The 21,661-nt window shown below is 26.6% G+C and overlaps 2 protein-coding genes across 4 annotated transcripts in view; one reads left to right on the top strand and one right to left on the bottom strand.

The window, feature by feature from the left end:
- LOC129963623 (folliculin-interacting protein 1-like) overlaps positions 1-2,865 on the top strand; it is a 94,767-nt gene extending 91,902 nt beyond the window's left edge. For both annotated transcript variants that reach the window (XM_056078116.1, XM_056078108.1), the window contains exon 18: positions 623-2,865. In XM_056078116.1, the coding sequence (XP_055934091.1) occupies positions 623-820 (198 nt within the window). In that variant the 3' untranslated portion in view covers positions 821-2,865. The remainder of the gene's footprint in view (positions 1-622) is intronic.
- Positions 2,866-3,173: 308 nt separating this feature from the next.
- Positions 3,174-21,159, bottom strand: LOC129968479 (probable ATP-dependent RNA helicase DDX46). Of its 2 annotated transcripts, none has more exons than XM_056082400.1 (18): positions 21,013-21,159; positions 20,269-20,433; positions 19,150-19,393; positions 17,340-17,642; positions 16,867-16,926; positions 15,112-15,213; positions 14,247-14,412; positions 13,158-13,278; positions 12,896-13,071; positions 12,380-12,580; positions 11,615-11,697; positions 10,910-11,302; positions 9,993-10,096; positions 8,007-8,169; positions 6,424-6,798; positions 5,424-5,600; positions 4,196-4,387; positions 3,174-3,280 (listed from the first exon to the last, which is right to left on the bottom strand). In XM_056082400.1, exons 1-18 carry the CDS (start codon positions 21,024-21,026, stop codon positions 3,233-3,235), a joined length of 3,087 nt encoding a protein of 1,028 aa, XP_055938375.1. In that variant the 5' UTR covers positions 21,027-21,159; the 3' UTR covers positions 3,174-3,232. The 2 variants fall into 2 exon arrangements, with proteins under 2 accessions (XP_055938375.1, XP_055938384.1); XM_056082409.1 differs by having other exon boundaries at positions 20,269-20,430.
- Positions 21,160-21,661: the final 502 nt, after the last annotated feature.

The raw sequence follows: 21,661 nt of genomic DNA, 5'->3' as shown, positions 1-21,661 counted from the left end.
AAATTGCTCTATCAATAAATATACCACTTTACCAAATCAAACTTTTTATAAAAAATGCTATTAATAAGATTCACTAGAATATGCTTAGTTCTTTACTATTCTAAACAAAAGTATAAAACTGACCAAGGTGTGATTTGGAGTGGCAAGGAGAAAAATCGTCCATTTCCCAAGTGTGGTAAAATCAAACCAAATGTTTGAATTTTTTAAAATTAAAAAAAAAAAAATTATGAAAAATATTTATTCATAACCCAGTTTATATTTTCCTTTAAGTACAATGGCTTAATGCATATTGAAAATGTTTCTGTAGCTACCTTTTTATTAAATATGTATACAACTGAAAAGATTTTTATATTTATCAGAAATTATTAAACATCGGTCAACGTATTTTACATCACAGCATTAATTAAAATTTGCATAAAAATTTCAAATCAATGTATTGCAATTCTTATGAAAGAAACTAATTTTATATGGAATTATTAAATTTTTAAAATCGATTGCTAAAAAAAATGAACTAGAAAGTTATTCAGTTATTTTAAATTAAGAAAATCCATTTCTTCTGTAGAAACATCTTAATAATAGCTTTTAAGCTTTTCTTTCTTAATAGCTTTTTCTTTCTTTCTAGTGTATCATATATTTGGAAGATAGGCTACAGGAACTTTACACACGCAGCCAGACTTTGGCCGATTACGTTCGAAGTTGTCGGTTTCCTGTTCCCCAGGCAAGAATTGCAAGCGCACTGAATGTTGATGTCAGCGATTTGCCACTTTTGATGTCCATTGCCACAACACATTCACCTAATTTATCTGTATATAATCGGTGATTCTGCGTTATTTATTGTGTATGAGTGCTATAACTTCTGAAGGTGTTAAGAAGTGAAACAAAGATTGAGCTAAACAGATAACTTTTGATAACACCCCAAAACTTTCTTGGGTAGTATGAATTACCCTTATGAATAAAGATATATATGCATTTATTTATCAAAAAATTATTTGGTAACAAATGAAAAATGATATTCTATTATTGATTGGTATTTGCTCATTAGGTATCCAATTTTCCTTGTTATATATATAACAGAATAAAAATCTGATTAAAGTATTTTAATAAAGTTAAGGAAGTAGACTTGCCAATATACGTAAACTGTATCTAAGTTTTATAAAGTGATATTTTTGTTAAATAATATGTTAAATTTTATTGTAGTTTCCTAATATTCTTTGAAACATTTGGGAATTTGCTTATAAGATTAGTGAATACTTATTATACAACTATTGCATTGAAATAAATTATCTGAAATTTTTTTTTCTTCCGGTATAGAATAATAAAATAAAAATTATATATTTTGCTAAATGTGCAGCAAGGACTGTTAAGTCTGCTTATTGTACTTTTATTATGGTCCGTATAAGTCAGATCATGTAATTTTAAAAAATAAATTTCCTTCCATGAATTATTGAGTATTTGAAACATAAGTAGCAAAGAATTAATTATTTTATTTCAGTGCAATATCTTGCAGTATTTGTTGCTTTATTTATAGCAAATTTTCAACTTGTTGATAAGATTTGAAAGTATGATTGTTTTATTTAAAAGGTGTTTGAGTGTTATAGAATCGGTGTTCTTGCTTTTAACACCTACGTTGCTTATTTTGGTTCGATTCCTGTCATGCTCATTTGTGAATATTTTCATTACATTCCAGATATTTACAAACATAGCTGCACGAAAAAGTCTTTTGAGCGATTGTAGACACATGGATATATATATATTTGCATATTGAATGCAAGTACTTTGAAATTCTTTATCATCATACATTAGTGTACATTATTGTGTTTCAAAAGTTTTCTATATCCATTTTCTAGTGTGAGTGCGCATGTATATTTTTAAAAATTTGGAAATCTATTTTTGCTCTATTGTGCCTGTTATGTGTTGTGACGACTTGTATTGCTTTAGTGTTTTTGTACATAACTTTGTTTTTGAATATATAAAAATGAGTATTTCTATCGGGAGAGAATTTTAATTACATAATGATATGGTTGTGCACTTTTCATACTTTCATGTCAAGTTATGTGATGTAATTTACTCAGTTCTTTTTTTTAAAACTTTATTTATGCATATCAGGATATCTAATACTCAGTGTTGTATATTCTGTTTTTGGAGAGAATTTTATTTAAAAAGGTTGCAAGGAGAATCTGATAAATTATTTTTGACAATATATAAATTTGTTGAGAGTATATGTAAATATATGGAGTATTTCCTTTGAAGTTGTAAAAAATGTAGAAAAATGTTTTTTTTATGAGTTGTGATGCTGTTTTCTGTGGCCAAGAGAACACTATACAGATTAATTCAGAAATGTATTAAATTAAGAAGGTAAATGCATCCTCTTAGAATGCTTTAGATGTTGAATTTAAAAAAAATATACACTTTCGTTCTTGTTCCTACTGTTGATTTGCTAAAAAGAATAATAATTCATATATACATTTTGCATTATAGAAGTCCTTTCGAACAAATAGTTATCTAGAAATTTCTACAATTTTATATAAATAATAAGCTGTTTTATTTTCTTTGGTGAAAGTGCATCTTGCAGTCATTTTCATCATAGAGAATCTTTTTAAAATCGATTCTCTTGGCCATAGACTTTCATAGTATAATATTTAAACTTTCGATTAGCTTTTTTACAACAATGCCACTGTGAAACTGCCTCGAATGTGACATGTCTAAATTAAATCTGTAAATATTGAACATATTTTGATCAAGTTTCAGAAAGAAATATATTTATGTATTTTTTCCTTTAAATATGTCTTGAATTGTATCTAGTTGTCGGGTTTTGAGAGAATCTGTTTTATTTATTTTTGAGAATAAAACTATTTGTGAAACGTAGTCAGATGCATATTTTAAAATTATTTGCAGCATGCCTCACCTTATTCATATATGCTTATATCAAAATAATCTAGTCTATTTGCACTACTTTTTTTTTTATTTGCATTCTACAGAGAAAATATTTTTTTTTTAACCACATAAGAAAAAGATATAAAATTTAAAAACAGTTTACTTTAAATGAAAACGACTTCTTAAGATTTACTTTTTAATAACATGAATTACAGAAAATACTTCTTGTAATTTTACTGATTTTAATTAGAAATTAATTCATTTCTTAATGTATCAAATGATTACACATTTGTGTATACTTTATATTTTATAAAAACAATTTATTTCGGTGATCTGTACAAGAGAGATGAGAAATGACTCACAGAACCTTGTATCGTCCTCTGTTGATAGGTTGGTATGAATGTTGCTATAAGAAAAAAAATAAATAAATACACATAATAAAATTAATTAAGCTTTGAAAGTTTTAGTTATTTAGAGAATATAAAACTTCAATGCAAGAGAAAGAAAGTGAAAAATCATTTGCAAAATGTTATCTTCACAAACATTAAAAAATAATTCATTAAACAAATCAGAATAATAAATTATACTATGAATTAGATTTTATGTCTGTTTTCCCACTACTCATTTCAAAATAGAAAGTGACATTATATATATATTACAGATGCCAGAAAATTTAAGATGAAATATTGCCTTTAAAATGCATTCTTTTTATACCAGACTAATATGGGTAGTAGAAATAAATCTTAATACATTAGTGTTTAAAAAAAAACTAAGAAATCTACATAAAATTGAGAGTATTAAAATTATTTAGTCACTCCTTCATTAAATGGAATCTCTTAATATAAGATGAGTTATTATATGCTATAAATTCAATACATTTTATTTTTATGCAGAAAGAAGAGATTTCTAATTCAAAGATAAAACTTAATGATGAGAAAAGTCATGAATACAATACTGACATCATAAAAAGGAGATTATCCCAGAAAATAACGAATTTATAAATCAATTAAAAGCACAAGGAATTCTTTATTATCCAAATCCTACATTCATACATGAAAACTATTCAATTTTGTATTATTTCTTAAGTGTTTCATTAATAACAGAACTTAATAGTATAATTCAGAAAATATTATTTGTTTATTCTAAAGACATAATTATTAACATTTCAGTAAACAAATGAAACTAAAAGATTTATTTAGCTCATAATGTTTTAAGTTCTGTTTGGATGTGATAGTAAAAATGAATCTTTGCATTCTAACTGCTGCATTAACAGCAACTATTCTTAGCTGAATTATATACATTTAAAAAATTAAACACGTACCAGTTTGACAAGTTCCTCTTTGATGAGCCTAATAAATTCTGCTCTGGCTTTAGAGACAGCTAATTCATTAGTACTTTCAATTGCTAGATAGAGTTTGCGGTCACCTTCTTTTGGTTCCTTGCCAGGAGGATAATAAGTTCCTCGTACAGTAATGCCTGCTTCTGAATATTCACTGATTTGAGCAAGAGCTTCCTATAAAATAAAAAATAAATAATTAGCTCATAGTAAAATATTGAAATTAAATGAATTTAGATTTGGAATTCAATTTAATTGATTTGCATAGAAATTATTTTTCATCATTTGAGGATGATTATTATTAATAATGGGAAATTCTTTAATTTAAATATTTCTTCCTTGATCAGAGTGTACAAATATATTGGTTTTCTACATATGACAAATAAGTTGATTTTTCTGAAAAGAAAGCTAACATATTTATTAAAGAAAGGAATTAAATCTTTGAAACCATGAGTCAGTCACAGATACTAAGAACTCCCAAAACTATTTGCATGTGCCTGTAGAAAAGAAAGTTAAAAAAATAATACAAATGTTCAATTATTATGATATTCTGCATATTTTCTTTACTATTATGACAGTAATGCACACTCTCCTAGAGCTGTGGAATTTTCATAGTTGTTACAGAAAACTACGGAGTTATGGACTTATAGTGAAAAACTACAAAAATAGCTCTTCCTGAATCCTTGCTCACAGGAATTCTGATAAATGAAAGAATTTTTAGGATAGTTCCCCCACAACTATAACAAAAATCTTGTTCCAGCACATAGTTGCTCTTCATAACAAGAACATACTTGTTATGATGTTAAATTAAGCAATGTGATTTTTAAAAAAAATTTATTTGACTTATAAATTTAGTCTATAAAAATTATTTAACAAACATTTATTATTCTGTTTAAAATGACTTGTTTCATTTAATTAAAATTCTTTGGAAGTATCTATTTTTAATAATTTATTGATATTATATTTAATGTATTATATCTGTAAGAACTGTTCCTGACGACTTGGCAACTAATGTTGCAAGGTATGGTAATGAAAGAAGCTACAAAATTTGTCTTGGTTAAATTAATACCTATGGTACTCGAGAACTTTTCGTAATTTTGAACTGTGGAAAGGTAATAAAGTCTACCATGCATTTTACTGTCAATTCAAAACATTCTATTAATTGAAAGATTAAGACAGCATCTCTTATAACTCAATAAATCTTATTGCTTACTTTTGATGTAACTTTCCACCTGGCTTGTTGAGGGAAATCATTAATTTCCAGTTCTTCTTCATATTTGCGAAATGTTTCCACAGCCTGTTCTTCATCTTTGCTTTCTTCATCTGCTTTTGGTTGATAGTTCAGTTTAGCATGGAGCTTTTCTGCTCTCTGTTCAGCTAGTGTTTTGGCCTGATGTGGAAAGGAGAAGATTTAATTTGAAGAAAAATATATAAAGATTAAGAAATATTATCAGATTCCCTAAGTGAAAAATATTAATTAAAATATAATTTTCTCAAATAATAAAAGAAATTTCACACTGATATAATTACTGATGGTATTTCAATAAATTATTTGAAAACAATTAATGGGATTTTAAAAAATTAACTTGATAAACCGAAGCAAAAAAAAAAAAAAAAAAGCATGATTTTTTCCTTTTGTTTTGATTTGCAATTTCATTTAACTACTTATTTATATTTGTACATTTTCAAAAGAAATTCATACCACATTGCCTTCAAAGTATTTTTTTACTAATTAATTTGATAAGAATTTCATATTAATTAGTTCGATAAGAATTTAAAATTAGCAATATTGATTGCTAATTTTAAATTCTTATCAAACATACTTTTCCCACCTCCCTACACTTTTAAAGCTAAGGGGGGGGGAAAAAAATCTTATTTTTTTAATATTTCCTATGTACAGTTATGTAATTCTTGTTTGTAATGTTTTACTTTAAATTAAATTACAGTTTTCAAAAGACTCTGTAACCATGGGTTGAGGCATTGCATTTATATTCATGTAAATAGACATAATTTTAAAAATAGTTCTTACCAAATCAGAAGATTTAATATTTTGCTCTCAGAAGCAAATGAGGATTTAGAATTAAGATGCATAAATATTCATGTAAATATAAGGATTCATTTTAGAATATTTGAGGAATAAATATATTATATTGAGGAATAAATATATAAATATATATATATAATATTTGAGGAAAAACGTTTCATTATCTTACCGATATTACAGGTGTACCAAGATGTCCTTTCAGTACAGCTTCTGCAGTCTGCTGGGCTTCAGCACCAATATTCCTTTGTAAGCTGATACGGGATGCAAGTTTTTTAGCCAGTTCCAACTTCTCAGCACTGGCTATTGTACCACTTAATGCAGCAGTTCCAGTAGGCAAGACGATTTCTTGGACTCGTTTCTTGGGTGCCAGAAGAGTTTCAATTTCTTTATCAATGTCTGCTTCGGCATCCTCATCATCTGAATCTTGAAGTCCAAGAGCAGCTTTCTGGAATTTCTTTTTTTCATTAGCAAGTTGGGCTTCAGCTTCATCAAATTTGAAACCTTTACCAGAAAAGCCACTGCTACTTTTCACTTTTTTGCCTTCCTGCAAAATAAATGTAATTTTAAAATGTCATATTGTACATATTTAATAAAGCCATTTTTAAATTGTGAAAATATGTAGTAAGTAAAGTTACATATTTTACAACTGATATTCTTTTTAAAATTGACAATATATATAAAATCTGCTCCATAAAATAAAATCTATATAAATTTGGGAATACTAATGCATTTTTTTAAAACTTATATATTCAATCTATTTTCTAATTTAATATACTCATATTTAGATGCTTCATGAAAAATTAGTTATTAATGTAATTAAAAAATATTTAAAATCTTAAAAAAATTGAACTGAAAAAAATTTGAAAATTGATCTTTAGATTTAGTAGGTAGTTCTCATTAAAATTATGGACTTGAGAATATTTTAAAATACATTTTTTAAGAAACCATCAAAAATTACAATAAACTAGCTGCCTTTGGATACCAGTTCATTCATCCAGATTACTGACTTTTTGAGATTGTTAAATGATTAATATGGAATTAATTTTTTTAAAAAAAATATTTCACCTTATTATTTGATACGGCTAAAAAACATGAATTCAATTGATTAAGTGTACTACAAATTAAAATGTGTCTGTATAATGAAATAAAAACAAAAGTGTAAACCTTTAGGGTGTTAATGATTGATAAAAAATATGCAATTGAATATTCTGATGGATAAATTTAAATTCCATCAAAAATATTGTCATCAAATGGAATAAAAATTATTATTAAGATTAAAGAAAAAAATTGTACAGAAATGAAACTAATATCATTAAAATACTAATTTTTTTTAGTCATAACATAATGTAAAGACTATTTTTGTAAAAAAAATTGTTTTGGAAGATTTTTTTTTTTTTAAATATTATCAATTTCCCTAGGTAAGCCATAACAATTCCTTATCTGGTGATGTTTAAGCTTATTTTTGCACTAGATTAAATTTTCTATTTGAAGCCTATTAATTGATTTCTTTTAAATTTTCTTTCTTCAGACTGAATATAAGTTTTGGTAATATGGTGAACCATCTCCAGAAAATTTATAAAAATATTTTGCAGCTCCATTAATTAGTTAAACAAAGCACAATATTCAATGCAGCTGATAAAATGTTCATTGAAGCAATCTGAAATTTGTATGAATATTAAATAAATGAAATTTACATTTACTTAACTGTAACATGCACATTAACATATTATATATACAAATAAATTTTCATACCATTTCTTGCTTTAATTTATATTCATCCCATAACTTCTGGAGCTCTTCAGGCACAGTATTACCACCTTGCTCTAGTGCTTTGATGATATCCCCAGCATATCGTCCTTGTTCTTGAGTTACAAACGTATATGCATAACCTTTATTTCCAGCACGGCCAGTTCTCCTAAAAAATTACATCTCCATGAACATGACATATTTTTAAGAGAGCCTATTTTATATGGTTCTCAGTGCCCATATTGCAATCTGTAGCTGCTGAGACTGTCAGATTAATTTGAATGTCACAGTAACATTTTCATCTATGCTATCTCAGTTATAGATTTCACATAAAGCAATATCTTGAAATTAGATAAACATCTATGAATTTCTAATGACTTAACAATAAGAATTTCTGTTATCTAAATTTTAGACAAACTTAATTATTCTTACATGCATCTTGTTCTTGATTGTTACCACAGATCTTTATATTGTATAATGAACATTGCTTTTAACATTTTTCAAAAATTATGTTATCCTCTCTTACAATTTAAAACAAATACATCTAGCTTTCTAACTAGTTGATATATCTTGTGTTGCTTGGGATTAAAATCCTTTCCTGTATAATATTTTTATAATAGGAAAAATTCTGTATTAAATATTATGATATACAGAACCTTCTTTCAAAACACATATAATGGAACAAAAGAGAGATACATAAAAATAGTGGTAGAGTAATTTAGAATTTTAACATTGCCTTCCAAAGCAGTGCCCACAGATTTCCTTATTTAAAAATAATTTACATTAAATTTTCTAAAATTAATAATGATGAAAAATTTTACTGAGAGAAATTACATAACTTATTATATCAAATTATTAAAAATAAAAACAAGTCATTAATAATTTAATTTTACTTTAAAATTTTGCAACTTTAACCTTAGCAAAATTATACTAAAAAAGTTGCAAAGCAAAAAAAAAAAAAAAAAAAAAAAAATTAGATTATAGTTTAAGTGATTTTTTTTTTAAGGTAACTAATTATATTATTATGAATTTGTAAAGCTGCTTCCGAGCACAGTTTATTCTATTGTAAGAAAGACTTTTATGCACAATTCTGATGGATGCTGAACAGATAATGTATAATTGATTTGCAGGCTTGATCACAAATTGAACGACAAAATGTAAGTTTCCAGCATCAACAGGAATTTTGGTGATAAGACCATTAGGACAAAAATTATGATGATTTTTCTAGAAGTTTATGTGCCTGGCTTTGGAAGCAATAAAAAGCTAGCAGACTGAGCTGGAGTCAATTAATGAGTTAAGTATTGATTCATTTGTTAAAACTTGGGAGTGAAGTATTGAGGCAGCATCAAATTGTGTGTTGAGTAACCACTCTTACAATCGAGCCAGTAGTGAATCGGCAGTCAAGTCCGATAAAAGTAAGTCCAAGTAAAGAGAGAAAGTGGAGAACAGCAGATGTTTGAGGATGTGAACTCCTTCTGAAAAGTTCTGTTTGAGTACTTTGTGGTATTATGACTGTTTACTGCAGATTTCCTGCTTGTGTGCTGCTACTTATTGATAGTACTGTTCTTGAACACTTGGCTATGTTCTGTTGCCTGAGTATTTGTATTTTCAAGTTGTATAAATGTCTTTATTTGTTATTAAGTCTATTGGACTATTTCACCTTGCACCAACTAAGCTGGACCCATTAATTGTTGTTAATTTCACGGAATTTTGCAAGAATTTTCCATAACAATATAAAATATCAACTTTTAGTACCATAAGGAAAAATAGCAACAACAAATTTTTTTTTCTATACAAGTATATTTTATTCTTTTTCATTAAAAATAAACTTGCAATTTTAATATGCCAAAATAAAATCTCAGTCTGAATTTGTACCAAAATTGATGAAGAAACTGGGAATATTTGATGCCTCCAGCATAAGAATGCGTAATTCGATGTATATAATATCATATAAAATATTTTATTTTCAAATTTAAAAAAAGGAGTACTTACCCACATCTGTGCACATAATCTTCAATATGATTTGGGCAATCATAATTTACAACTAGTATGAGATGCTTTACATCCAACCCTCGAGCAGCAACAGATGTTGCTATCTAGAATATAATAATGTAAGTTGAATAAATACTTTTTTAGTTTATAATAATCATAACATAATGAAAACTATTTTATATAAATACAGTCTTTCAACTGAAGATGTTCAAAAGTTTAGTTAAGTAAAGTTTAGCTTTAATGAGCAAAAATGAAAAAAAAAAAAAAAAAAGTTGCATAAATAATAGGTTATTACTAAACAAATTAAACACTTTATACAATAGGCTATGTTATTCATCAAAATTTGAAAATCCAAATTTAAATATACATTTAAAAAGTAAATTATTTATACAAATGGTATTACTGCATAAATAATTTGTTTCAATAGCTATTGCATTCAAAGATGATGATGATGTAAAATCAGATATAACTTATAACCAACTTTATTTTCATAAAGTAAGTGTTCTTGACTACATTCTATATCCACTGCTTTGCCTATATTTATCTGTTTTATAAATGAGTAAAGGGGGAAATATCAACACATATACTCTAATATTATGCTATTTATTATACTCAGACCCTTAAAAAGTTTTGACCTCCAATAATAAATAATTACTAATCTGAAAATTTCAAAAACAATGCTTTAAAACTCAAATTTGCTCATACATACAAAGACAGCTTGGAGCTTCCACCCCAGAATTTGTTAAGATTAATGGCCATGGGCCAAATTTAAATTTTCTTAGGGTGGGTGATTTTTCATCAAATATATGTAAATGTCATTATTAAAAAGTGAACAATTTCAAAAATCATACTCAAACTATAATATAAAAAAATAAACAATCTACCGGAATTAGAATTGAAAATTTCTTATAACTTACCAATACACTAACTTTACCGGCTTTGAAATCACAAATGGTTGAATCTCGATCAAACTGATCAATACCTCCATGCAGAGCCATACAATTATAAGATGCTTTAATTAAGTCTTTTAACAACAAATCTGCATTTTCTTGCTTGTCAACAAATACAAGAGCACTGCCTTGGTCTTGATAGTATCCTAGAAGTTCTAAAAGTTTTAGGAACTTTCCATCTTCTTCAATGACTACAACATGCTGTTCAACATCTTTACAGACAACACTTCGACCACCAACTTGAACTTCAATTGGTTTAGTTAATATACGGCGAGCTAAGGCTTCCATTTGTCGAGGGAATGTGGCAGAAAACAGAACAGTCTGTCGATCTGGTCTAGTGCCATCAACAATTCGCATCACCTTGAAATTCGATAGATAAATATTGTATCAATCTTAATAAAAATAATAAGCAAAAAAATATTAATGAAAATAGCATAAATATCAAATAACCTATTAATTACTTGCAAAAAATATAAATAGGAGACATTGTTTATATTCTACAAATAAATACATAAAATAATGGGAAATTTCTACAAAACTGAATGGGGATATTAATCTATTATTTAATGAAACAAAATAAAGGTGATTTAATTAGGATATCTACATTGTTTATGAAAAATTAAGAGAAAATAAAGATTAACTTCAAATTAAAAGATAGTGAACTTCACTTACTTGAGGTTCAAAACCCATATCAAACATTCTATCTGCTTCATCAAGAACAAGATATGTCACCCTTCTGAGATTTGTCACTCGACCTTTAGAATAAAAAATAAATATACAAATATAGAGAATAATTGATAACTGAACAGAAATTATAATAAAAATAATAACACAAGCACAAACTGTAACCTTAAAAATTTGATAGCATCCTTGAATTTAGCTCATGCAAACACAATGTCATTTAGTTTTTTAGTGCAGTTTAATATTAATTAGAGCTTATTATACACTAGTCCACATTTTTTCTTCAGAGCCAGTATATTAAAAAACATTCCATCTTTCTGAAATTTGATGCAAAATAAAAGCCAAGAGCACAAAAATACCAACAAAAACACTACAACATATTGAATTATAAAAAACTTTAATAATAAAATGAAAACACAGAAAATTTTGCTTTTTGAATATAATATATAGATGTTTACAATCATTAACAAATACAACAGATTGACTCGGTCCTAAAATGTGATATTATATTATCAATATCATGAGAACTATTTACCTTATAATATAAATGTTTTATATAATTCTTTTATATATTTGATTCTATTTTATTTATTAATCAGATGGAACATTGATCTTCTATTTCTGGAAATAAAATTTCAGTCTATATCCATATAATACTCACACAGGTCCAATGGTATACATATAAAAAGTATATGGGCATATAAAATGAAAAATATAGATAAATATATATAAATGAATGCAAGATTAAAAACTTACCACTGTTTGCAGCTAACATGTCAATCATTCGACCTGGAGTACAAACAATTACTTCAGCCCCACGTTTCAATTCAGCTATCTGTTCTGATATGCCAGTACCACCATACACACAAACAACTCTTAAAGAAAGAGCTTTAGTAAATTTCTTGCACTCTTTTGTGATCTGCATGGCCAGTTCTCTTGTAGGTGTCATTATAATAGCTAAAGGGGGACATTACATTTTTATTGCACATTATGAAAACAGAAAAAAACAAACATGAAATAACCAGAAATAAAAATTTTATAAAAAAATAAGACTAGAAACATACAAATTGAATTTAACAAAGGGAATGTGATTGTATAATATTTTAATCTTTTTTATTTCAAGACTGTTAATTAGACTGATAAATGAAACATACTGAGGAGAAGTAAAATGAGTATTCAAAGAGGGGATAAAAGAATGATGAAAATATTAGGAATTGAAATTTTTTTATTTAAATCTTGGGCCCCATTATCTGAATACAAGATATTTTATACCTATTGGGCCATCATCTGCTTCCAGAGCTGGTTGGTCCAAAATATGTCGAAACATAGGTAATAAAAAAGCCAGTGTTTTGCCAGAACCAGTTTTGGCAATTCCAATTAAATCTTTTCCAGACATGATGCATGGAATAGCTTGAGCTTGAATAGGTGTTGGCTTTTCATAGTTATGCCTGAAATTATAATATATGCAATCATTTAAAAGCAATTAAAAGTAAGAAAAATTAAACATGAAGAAATGCACATATATTAAACTTACTTCTTCAGAATGTCTAAAACTTTTTTACTAACTCCACACTGAGCCCAATTTCTAATTGGCTTGGGGCACCCTTTACCTTTGACTTTGATGCCTTCCAAGTCATTTCTCATAGCTTCAACTTCTGTAATATTATCAAAACAATTTATCATATATTACTATTTACAACTATCTGAATAATAATAGAACAGTATAAAAATCTTGGATTGTAAAAATCCTTTTGACAGAAGGAACATGAAATTTCATTTGCTTTTTACAAACAAGAACTTTCAATCATGAAGGCAGAAAGGTGGTTACTTTGTGTTTTCTAAAATGAAGATTTCAAAATTATTAAAAACATATTGTAAAATATATATATTAAAAAAATACAATTGTACTCAGCAAGAAATTTTTTTTTATTCCATTAGAAAATTTTTATTTTATTCTGTCCATTTAGAATAGAATCACATGCAGTCATGGCATTTGCAAACATATACTGAATTGCCATGGTGTGTGAAATACATTTTTCTTTTCTACAAAGGTCATCTGCATTTTAAATACTCTGCTTTAACTACATCTATTCATGCCCTCTACATTTTTCACTATTACTACATGTTCTAATTGGATTTCTTTTTAGTAACACAATCTGGTTTTTCCTCTAATACAATGTGAATAAAACTTGAAGAATCATTTACGATACACCAACTTAATCTATCATCAATTCTGTATTAACTGCTTTATATATTATACACTGTCTTTCTCTTATTGAAAAAAAAAATCATAACTTTCTATTCATTCATCATTAAATGCAAATGCATTTAAAATGATTATATGAATCCAGGAATGATAGATTAAAAAATCCTACAGTAAGTATAGAGAAACAATACACTTCTATGGCAAACAGCCATTTTTAGTAAAAAAAGTACCCATGAATAGAAATAAACAACAAGGAATTTCCTATACTGACATTAAGTAATTAACAATGTTAAATAAAAATTAGAATATTAAATGAGTTTCATAAAAAAAAATTACTGGCACAAGAATAATTGTTAAAAATAATAATCCAATATCAAACAGATTATATTCACAAATAGTTGATTTTTTTTTTAATACCTTCTGAAGTCATTCTTGCAAGTTCAGGTACTTCAACATAAAAATTTTTACGGAATGGCTGGTATGTAACATCTTCTTTAGTTACAGTGAGCAGTTTCTTTGCTTTGTTGGCTTGAAGGTTAGACATAGCTGATTGTAGATCATCTGTCTCTTCTTCAGATGAATACTAAAGAAACCATATTTAAACCATCAAATATTTTTATTCACCAATTAATAAAATTTCTGTTTAAAACAAATGTTTTTCCACATCAAATTTTGTTAAAAATGAATAAAAAATTAAAATATAAATTATGGCAATAAATTTAATAAAGTGTTTAATATTTAATTAATTGCAAAAATAGTAAATGCTAATTAAAAATGAGTGCAATGCAGACATGTTTACTCTAAAAGTTAAGAATAAATGATATATTTTGCTTCATTTATAAATTAAGTAGTACAGTATTGCAATATTTCAAGCAACATATTAAAAAAATAAAATTTCTTCAGTTTATACATATTAAAAATTAACAAAAAGGTTTCTAAATAATTCAATCTATTTATGAGATGGAAACTCTTTCTTTTTAATGCTTTTATTCTTATAATATTTTATTGCAATCTAATTTGTATATAGAAAATGATATTTAAATTGTCCAACCAATTTGTGACAAAATCTCTCTGCCTCATTGTTCTGAAATTTCCACATCGTTCTCTTAATCAACTATTTTTAAATAGAAAATAAAATGCAGATCCTTCCTTCTCCCTTAATGTACTTAGAAATCCATAAATAAAATAAGTAATTTAATGCAAAATATATAAAAAAATTTCAATAATGAGAATTCATTTGATAAATTTATTTTAAAAGAAGTAATCAATATGTCTGTTAAACCTCTAAAGCATCTTGGTCTTGCTCCATGAGCTCTCCCTTAGATTTTGTATTTTTCTTTTTAGCCATGCCAACAATCATTGTAACTTTAGCTCCTCCTTTTTCCTAAAAAAGAATAATAATTATTATTATTTTGTTGAAAGCATATGTCAACAGGTTAATTTAAATATTCCAGGGAAAGAGTTATTTATATGCCAATAAGCATAAATTTTTTTTCATTTTAATGATTCTTGCTAGTTAAAGTATACATTATCTATCAGCTGCATTAATCGTTCCAGAGATAAATGCAAATCAGGGAGTAATAGATATATATTTAAAACAATACTGATCTGCGTTCATTCTTAAAACTTGATTAATTTACTAAAGTACATAAATTTAAATTAGGTCATGATAAAAAAAACAAAAACAGATTAGGTAGAACTGCTATACAGAATCGAAGAAATATATAAAAATTCATTAACTTTTCAGAATGATTATTCATTTCCAATAAAACTACATAAAGTACACCTGTGCCTGATCATGGATCATTTCAAAAAATATAATTATATTCAATATAAGATACTTGAAAATTGTTCCAACGAGTTTCCATCATTCTCAATGGAAAGGCCAATACTTGCAAACTTTGCTTTCAGCTAATATCAATCAATTTTCACTAGTTCCTTTCAATAAACGAGCATATAATGTGTTATGCTAATGTTTATCATAATCAATCCTTGTATGTCTAAAAGCAAGTCATTGGGAAAGATAAAAGAATGGAGAGAGTGGGCAAATACAAGGCTAATTTTAGCATGACACTGACACAGTGTTGAAAGAAATATTTCCTTCACTTCAAGAAACAACATAATGAGATAAAACATACCCCCCCCCAAAAAAAAAGATAGCACAGACACAAGAAAATTTCATACTGAACTAAAATATGAAATTTCTCTTATATATATATATATATATTGTTCTCTAATTTCTGATAACATCAAGAAATGTTTTCCAAATAAAACTACAAAAATACTTTAAAAAAATTACAATTCAATTTATATTGATTTTTGATGGGTTTTTTTTTTCATCTTTTAATGTAGCAGTATAAAAGAAATATATTTTCTTTTTAAGAATTAAGGTGAATATTATCTGAATAGATGATAAAGAATTATTCAAGATGATAGATTATTTATTTGGGACATATCTTAAATACATCTAAAATTCAACAATCAATATTTTGCAGCCTGGAACAAAACTACTGAAGCTACTATTGAATTTACTACTGAAGTCACTTTAACAAATTGATGGATAAATAGCAGATGTTTTAAATTAAAGAGTATACAACCAAAAATAAACAGATGAAATGAAATATATTCTGAAAGTATTCTTTGAACATTTGCAAATAGCATTCACTGAATAGTTGCAAATAGATTTCATTAAACAATTGCAAATAGCTTATACTTATATTAGATAGAATACATAATATGAATAGGGATTAAAAAAAGAATCCATGTGTGAAATTGCAACTGAAATATTTTTTAAAGACAAGTGTGAAATTTTAAACACATAATACTCAGAAACAATATATTTTTCTTTTAACAGAACACTTATTTTCCTTTTAATTTTTAGGAATTTCTAAAAGCAAGAACACTAATAACAAAGCATGAAAAATAGTAACCATTTCTTTCATTGATTGGAATGGATGTTTTAACAAAATATATGTAGTGTATTATGACATATTTTCCATAGAAAATTACAAATATTATTAATAATAAAAATTAATACCTCATTATCTCCTTTCTTGACATTATTGTGATGCAATTGTTTAACTTCTTCCTGAATACCCTGTTGAAAGAAATACATTATTTGTCACAGCAATATAAGCATTGAAACATTGATTTCTGTATAGTCACAAATCATTTTACAGTTCAATAAACTTTGTTTTGACTTTTTCTTATCTAAAAAATAAAAATACTTTGCCCCCCACTCTCTTAAAAATAAAAAACAAAACATTGCTGCCCCCCCCCCCCTCCGAATTTTACTACACAAGTTAGGAACCATTAATCTTTCGTACTTGGATAAATCATTAGATGCATAATTTTATATATTTAAGAGTAATAATATTTGTCATATTTGCTAATAAAAATTATATATTAATTACAATTATAATAATAGAATTGATTCAATAGACTGTAAAAATAAAATATAATAATAATCGAAACACGTTAACAGTAAGTAACAGTAAATTTTCTTCTTACTTGCATATAAGCATCTAAAGGATCAACATCCTCATTCTCAACTTCCATCTTTTCTTTTTCTTCCTCTTTAATTTCTTTCTTTTCTGGTTTCTCTTCTATTTCTGTTTTTTCTGGCTCAACTGCAGGTGGTAAATCTTCATCATCATCATCTTCCAAAGTCCATTTCTTTACAGATGGCACAACTATAGTAGCTGTGCTAGTCACTCCTTCAGCAATTTCTTTTTTCTTCCTTTCTGCTCTCCATTTCTCAATTCTTTCACGGCGTTTTTGCATTTCAAGCTCTAGTTGTTTATTCTGGGCTTCCTGAAATAGATTAAAGCATACTCAAAGAAAGTAGATGAAAATTTTTAGTTTATGATTTATATTTTAAATTTTACATTATAAGATTTTTATTAAGAGTTTTCCATTATCACATTTATGAAATAAAGATAACTCTCATAAATAAAATTCTATATAAACCAATGATTAGTTTGATTACTCATTTATCTTATCAGTAATTATAATAACGAAGTAACTTCAGAGATTTTATTTTACTCTTACAAATTTGGACCAAAAATATTTGAAATTATTTAAAAGATAGCAATTGAAAATATATTAGTATTAAAACCATTAAATAAAATTTTAAAAAATGTATTACTTATTTGCAAGAAATCAAACTAATTTTCAAAATTTAAGAAATAAAAAAGAGAATATGGAAATATGAGCAAAAACTTATGTTAAACAAAATAACTCATTTTTAATCTTAATTAAATTACTCATTACTACCACAGTAATTAGTCTTCTCCTATAATAATTTTGGTAATAGTTTATTTTTATGCCTCCCCCCCCCCCGAGTTTTATCATCAAAATGGTCACATTATGTATAAGGGTGTTTAGAGATCTTAATGTTACCTGAAAATCCCTAAGTAAACCCAGGAGACTTGTTCCTTTTCGATTACATTATAATTGAAGATAAATAAGTACAATAGTATCCATTTCGCCTTTTAATCCCACTACATCAGAACTGTCAAGCATTGACTGACCCAAAAGGCCAAAGGATTTTCTCTTGTTAAATTTAACACATAATACATTTTATACATATACATACAATATTATGTAAAAAATATTCTTCATAAAAAAAAGTTATTTATAAATATGAGATAGAAGATATTTTCAATCAAAATAAATAATTTTATCAAATTACTTAATATTTACTACTAAAAATATATTGTATTTTACTATAACTGAAAGTAGCTAACATTAGATGATTGATATAAACCTTAGACAAAATACCTCCTATCAAATCTCATTCTAAATAAAAGGAAAAATTATGAACAATCATTTCAAAATGAGCATGTGTTTTACTTTAAACTTGACTGTATTGCTTACATTTGTAAAAATCAAAAGATATTTACATGCAATCCAGTAATAACTATTTTTCCCAAAAGGCTATTTGCACCTTGATTATCCCCAAAGGGAACCTAACACAAATGTGCAGGTATTTAATCATCTTGAATGGTAAAAGGCACTGCAGCATGAATTTAATTTTTAGGTTAAAATTTAATACAATTTATTAACATAATTTACTATAATTTATAACAGCAAAGTGGACATTCTTGCAACATCAACATTCGAAACAGTAAATTCAAAAGACATTTTTTAAATCTACTTCGTTAACATACTAAAATGCTTATAATACAATTTTGATCTAAAATGGGATGTGAATTATTAAATGAGACAAAGCCTTTATAGAAGACTTTCTTTTTTTTTTTTTTTTTTTGAGTTGCTAATGTCTGCATTACCAAACACTGCACTGCAGTACATACCACACCTTATCAAGCAAATCAAATTTCAATTCCCCGAGATCTGTATTGTTTTTGTTCTCCTCTTCTTTCCGTCTCTCTTCTTTGTCTTTTTTTGAGGAGCGATCCTTTGAACCGCCTCTTCTGTCTCGTCTATCACGACTACGAGATCGCTCTCTTCTGTCACGAGAACGAGATCTTCTGTCTCTTCTGTCCCGAGAACGGGATCGACGTCTTCTGTCTCTATCTCTGTCACGTGATCGGCTTTTGGACCTAAATTAAACAATTTTGATGTCTTACACTATGAAATAACTATTTTAATTACAAGAGAAATGAAGACTGAAAAGCATTTCAATAATAGAAGAAAAGAAATTGAAATAAGATACTGAATAACTCCATAAAAATTAAATAATAAAAACAGAGAAAAATATATACAAAACATTTTAAATAATACTGTATGAGAGTACTACAGTAAAAGAAGCAAACAAACTGTACTATATATTTTCCTGTTACTTTACTAATGTTAATAAAGTAATAAAAAAAGTCTACTCATATACAAAAATATTTAAGATTACAAAATTGCACTTTTCACACTGAATCACTCTTGTTAAAAAATTAAAATATCAACTGAAATAGAAAAGAAAAATCCAATATTCATAGTACGTCGAATATTTTATACAATTAGACTTTTTAGTTATATCTTTTTTTTAAACTAAGAAATACAGTATAACATGAAAAATATTTTACATTAAAAAAATTTTATATTGACAATCCCTTTTATAACGAAAGTTAAGTGACTAAATGTCATGATTTTCAGCATATTTTCTCAAATTGTTTAACTTTTTTTTGTTAGTAAGCAAATAGAAATATTAATGAGAATTTTGAAAAAATAGATAGTGTTTGAAAAATTCTCTTTTGCAACTTATACTACACACAAATTAAAACTATCAAATATGACAGACGAATTAGACTAAAATTCAATAAAAAAAATATTTAATTGAAATTTTTAATAACTATTATTAATCTCAACAAAATAACTGATAAAAAAAAAGGTAGGAAAGAATAAATAAGTATAAAGGTATACAACAGAAAATATGAAATAAAACTTTAAAAAAAATCTTAACAAGAAACACAGAATGAATACTAACCTTCTTCTGTCACGGGACCGAGAACGTCTGAATCTTTCTGGAGTTCTGGACCTTCTTTCTCTGCTGCGACGTCTGCGTTCTCTACTGCGGCTCCTTCTGGTTCGATTTCTGTCTACACTACCAGAAGAGCTTCGTGATCTGCTCCGAGATCTCCTACGATATCTACTAAATAGAGTATATACTACATTAAACAAGCTATATAAGTCTACAAAAGGAACTTAACTGACTTAAAATATAAGATGGAAGCTTAATGCATTGATTCATTTTTACCATTAATTTCAATTTCAAGAAAGGAAACAGACCATATAGTTCTTAAATTAAATACACAAAAGATCAGTATTATTTCTGCAATTTTAATATACAACCATTTACCTTTAGAAAAAAATTAAAACACATGCTAATATTTTGAATCATTTGTTTCGCTTTCAAATGCACAGCGAATTGTTTGCTTTCTGTTTTTATTTTTTTCCCTCTCTCTTTTGTTTTAGAAGTAATTCTATAGCAAATGAAATATATAATTGAAAAAATTAATAAAACCAGGGATTGGGAAAAAATGATAATTTTTAAATGTACAGTGGACGTTGAAATAAGGTTAAATAATCGAAAAAATGCTCTAAAATAAATGAGTTTTCTACATAAACTATGCAGTTAGCTAATATATTAATTTTAGAAAAAAGAACAACTTTAATAGTAACATTTCGTGTTATCGAAATAATATTGACATAAGAGGAAAGTTCTATATACCTGTCTCTTGCCATATTGTATCTAGATAATAAATGTGTACTTTTCTCTGAAGGAACTATCGTAAATCATCAAATGTATTCATTTCTTACTCTGTATTATTATTATAAAAATAATTAAAAACAATACAACAACGGCACATCAGCGTGTCTTCACTTCAATTTATGAAAGTTGTCGAATTTATTTTACTGCTCTGATTTTGTAGTTTACTCAAAATTATATAATTACTTTCAAATCTAATTTTGCAACAGAAATATTTCAAAACTTGATGAAATTAATTCACATTATATCATAATGCTATGTTAAATAAAAGCTTACATGCAATAAAATTTCTTATTGTGTTGTACTTTGTCGTCCCTCCTATCTTTTAACAAGACAGGCACGAGTTTCAAAATTGTATTTGGAATAACTTATTTTACCCACTTGAAGTAAGCATTAATTAATTACATAATACATTTCAGCTGCATTTTTAAAAACAATTATCATCGATGAACTTTCACTGTACTATCAGAATGTTCTCAATGTTGAACCCGTGCTCCCACGTGGAAAATAATGTGTAATATTGCGAAATTTGAATAGTTTCTTATTGTTTTGAAACACTGGAACATTATTAAATAGAAGGGTGTTCTAATATTTTTCATTTTTATATTCT

The sequence above is a fragment of the Argiope bruennichi genome, chromosome 1, assembly GCF_947563725.1.
Source record: "Argiope bruennichi chromosome 1, qqArgBrue1.1, whole genome shotgun sequence".
In the NCBI taxonomy this organism is placed as follows: Eukaryota; Metazoa; Arthropoda; class Arachnida; order Araneae; family Araneidae; genus Argiope; species Argiope bruennichi.
The sequence above is the reverse complement of the archived record's forward strand: the minus strand, read 5'-3'. Positions and strand labels throughout refer to the sequence as shown.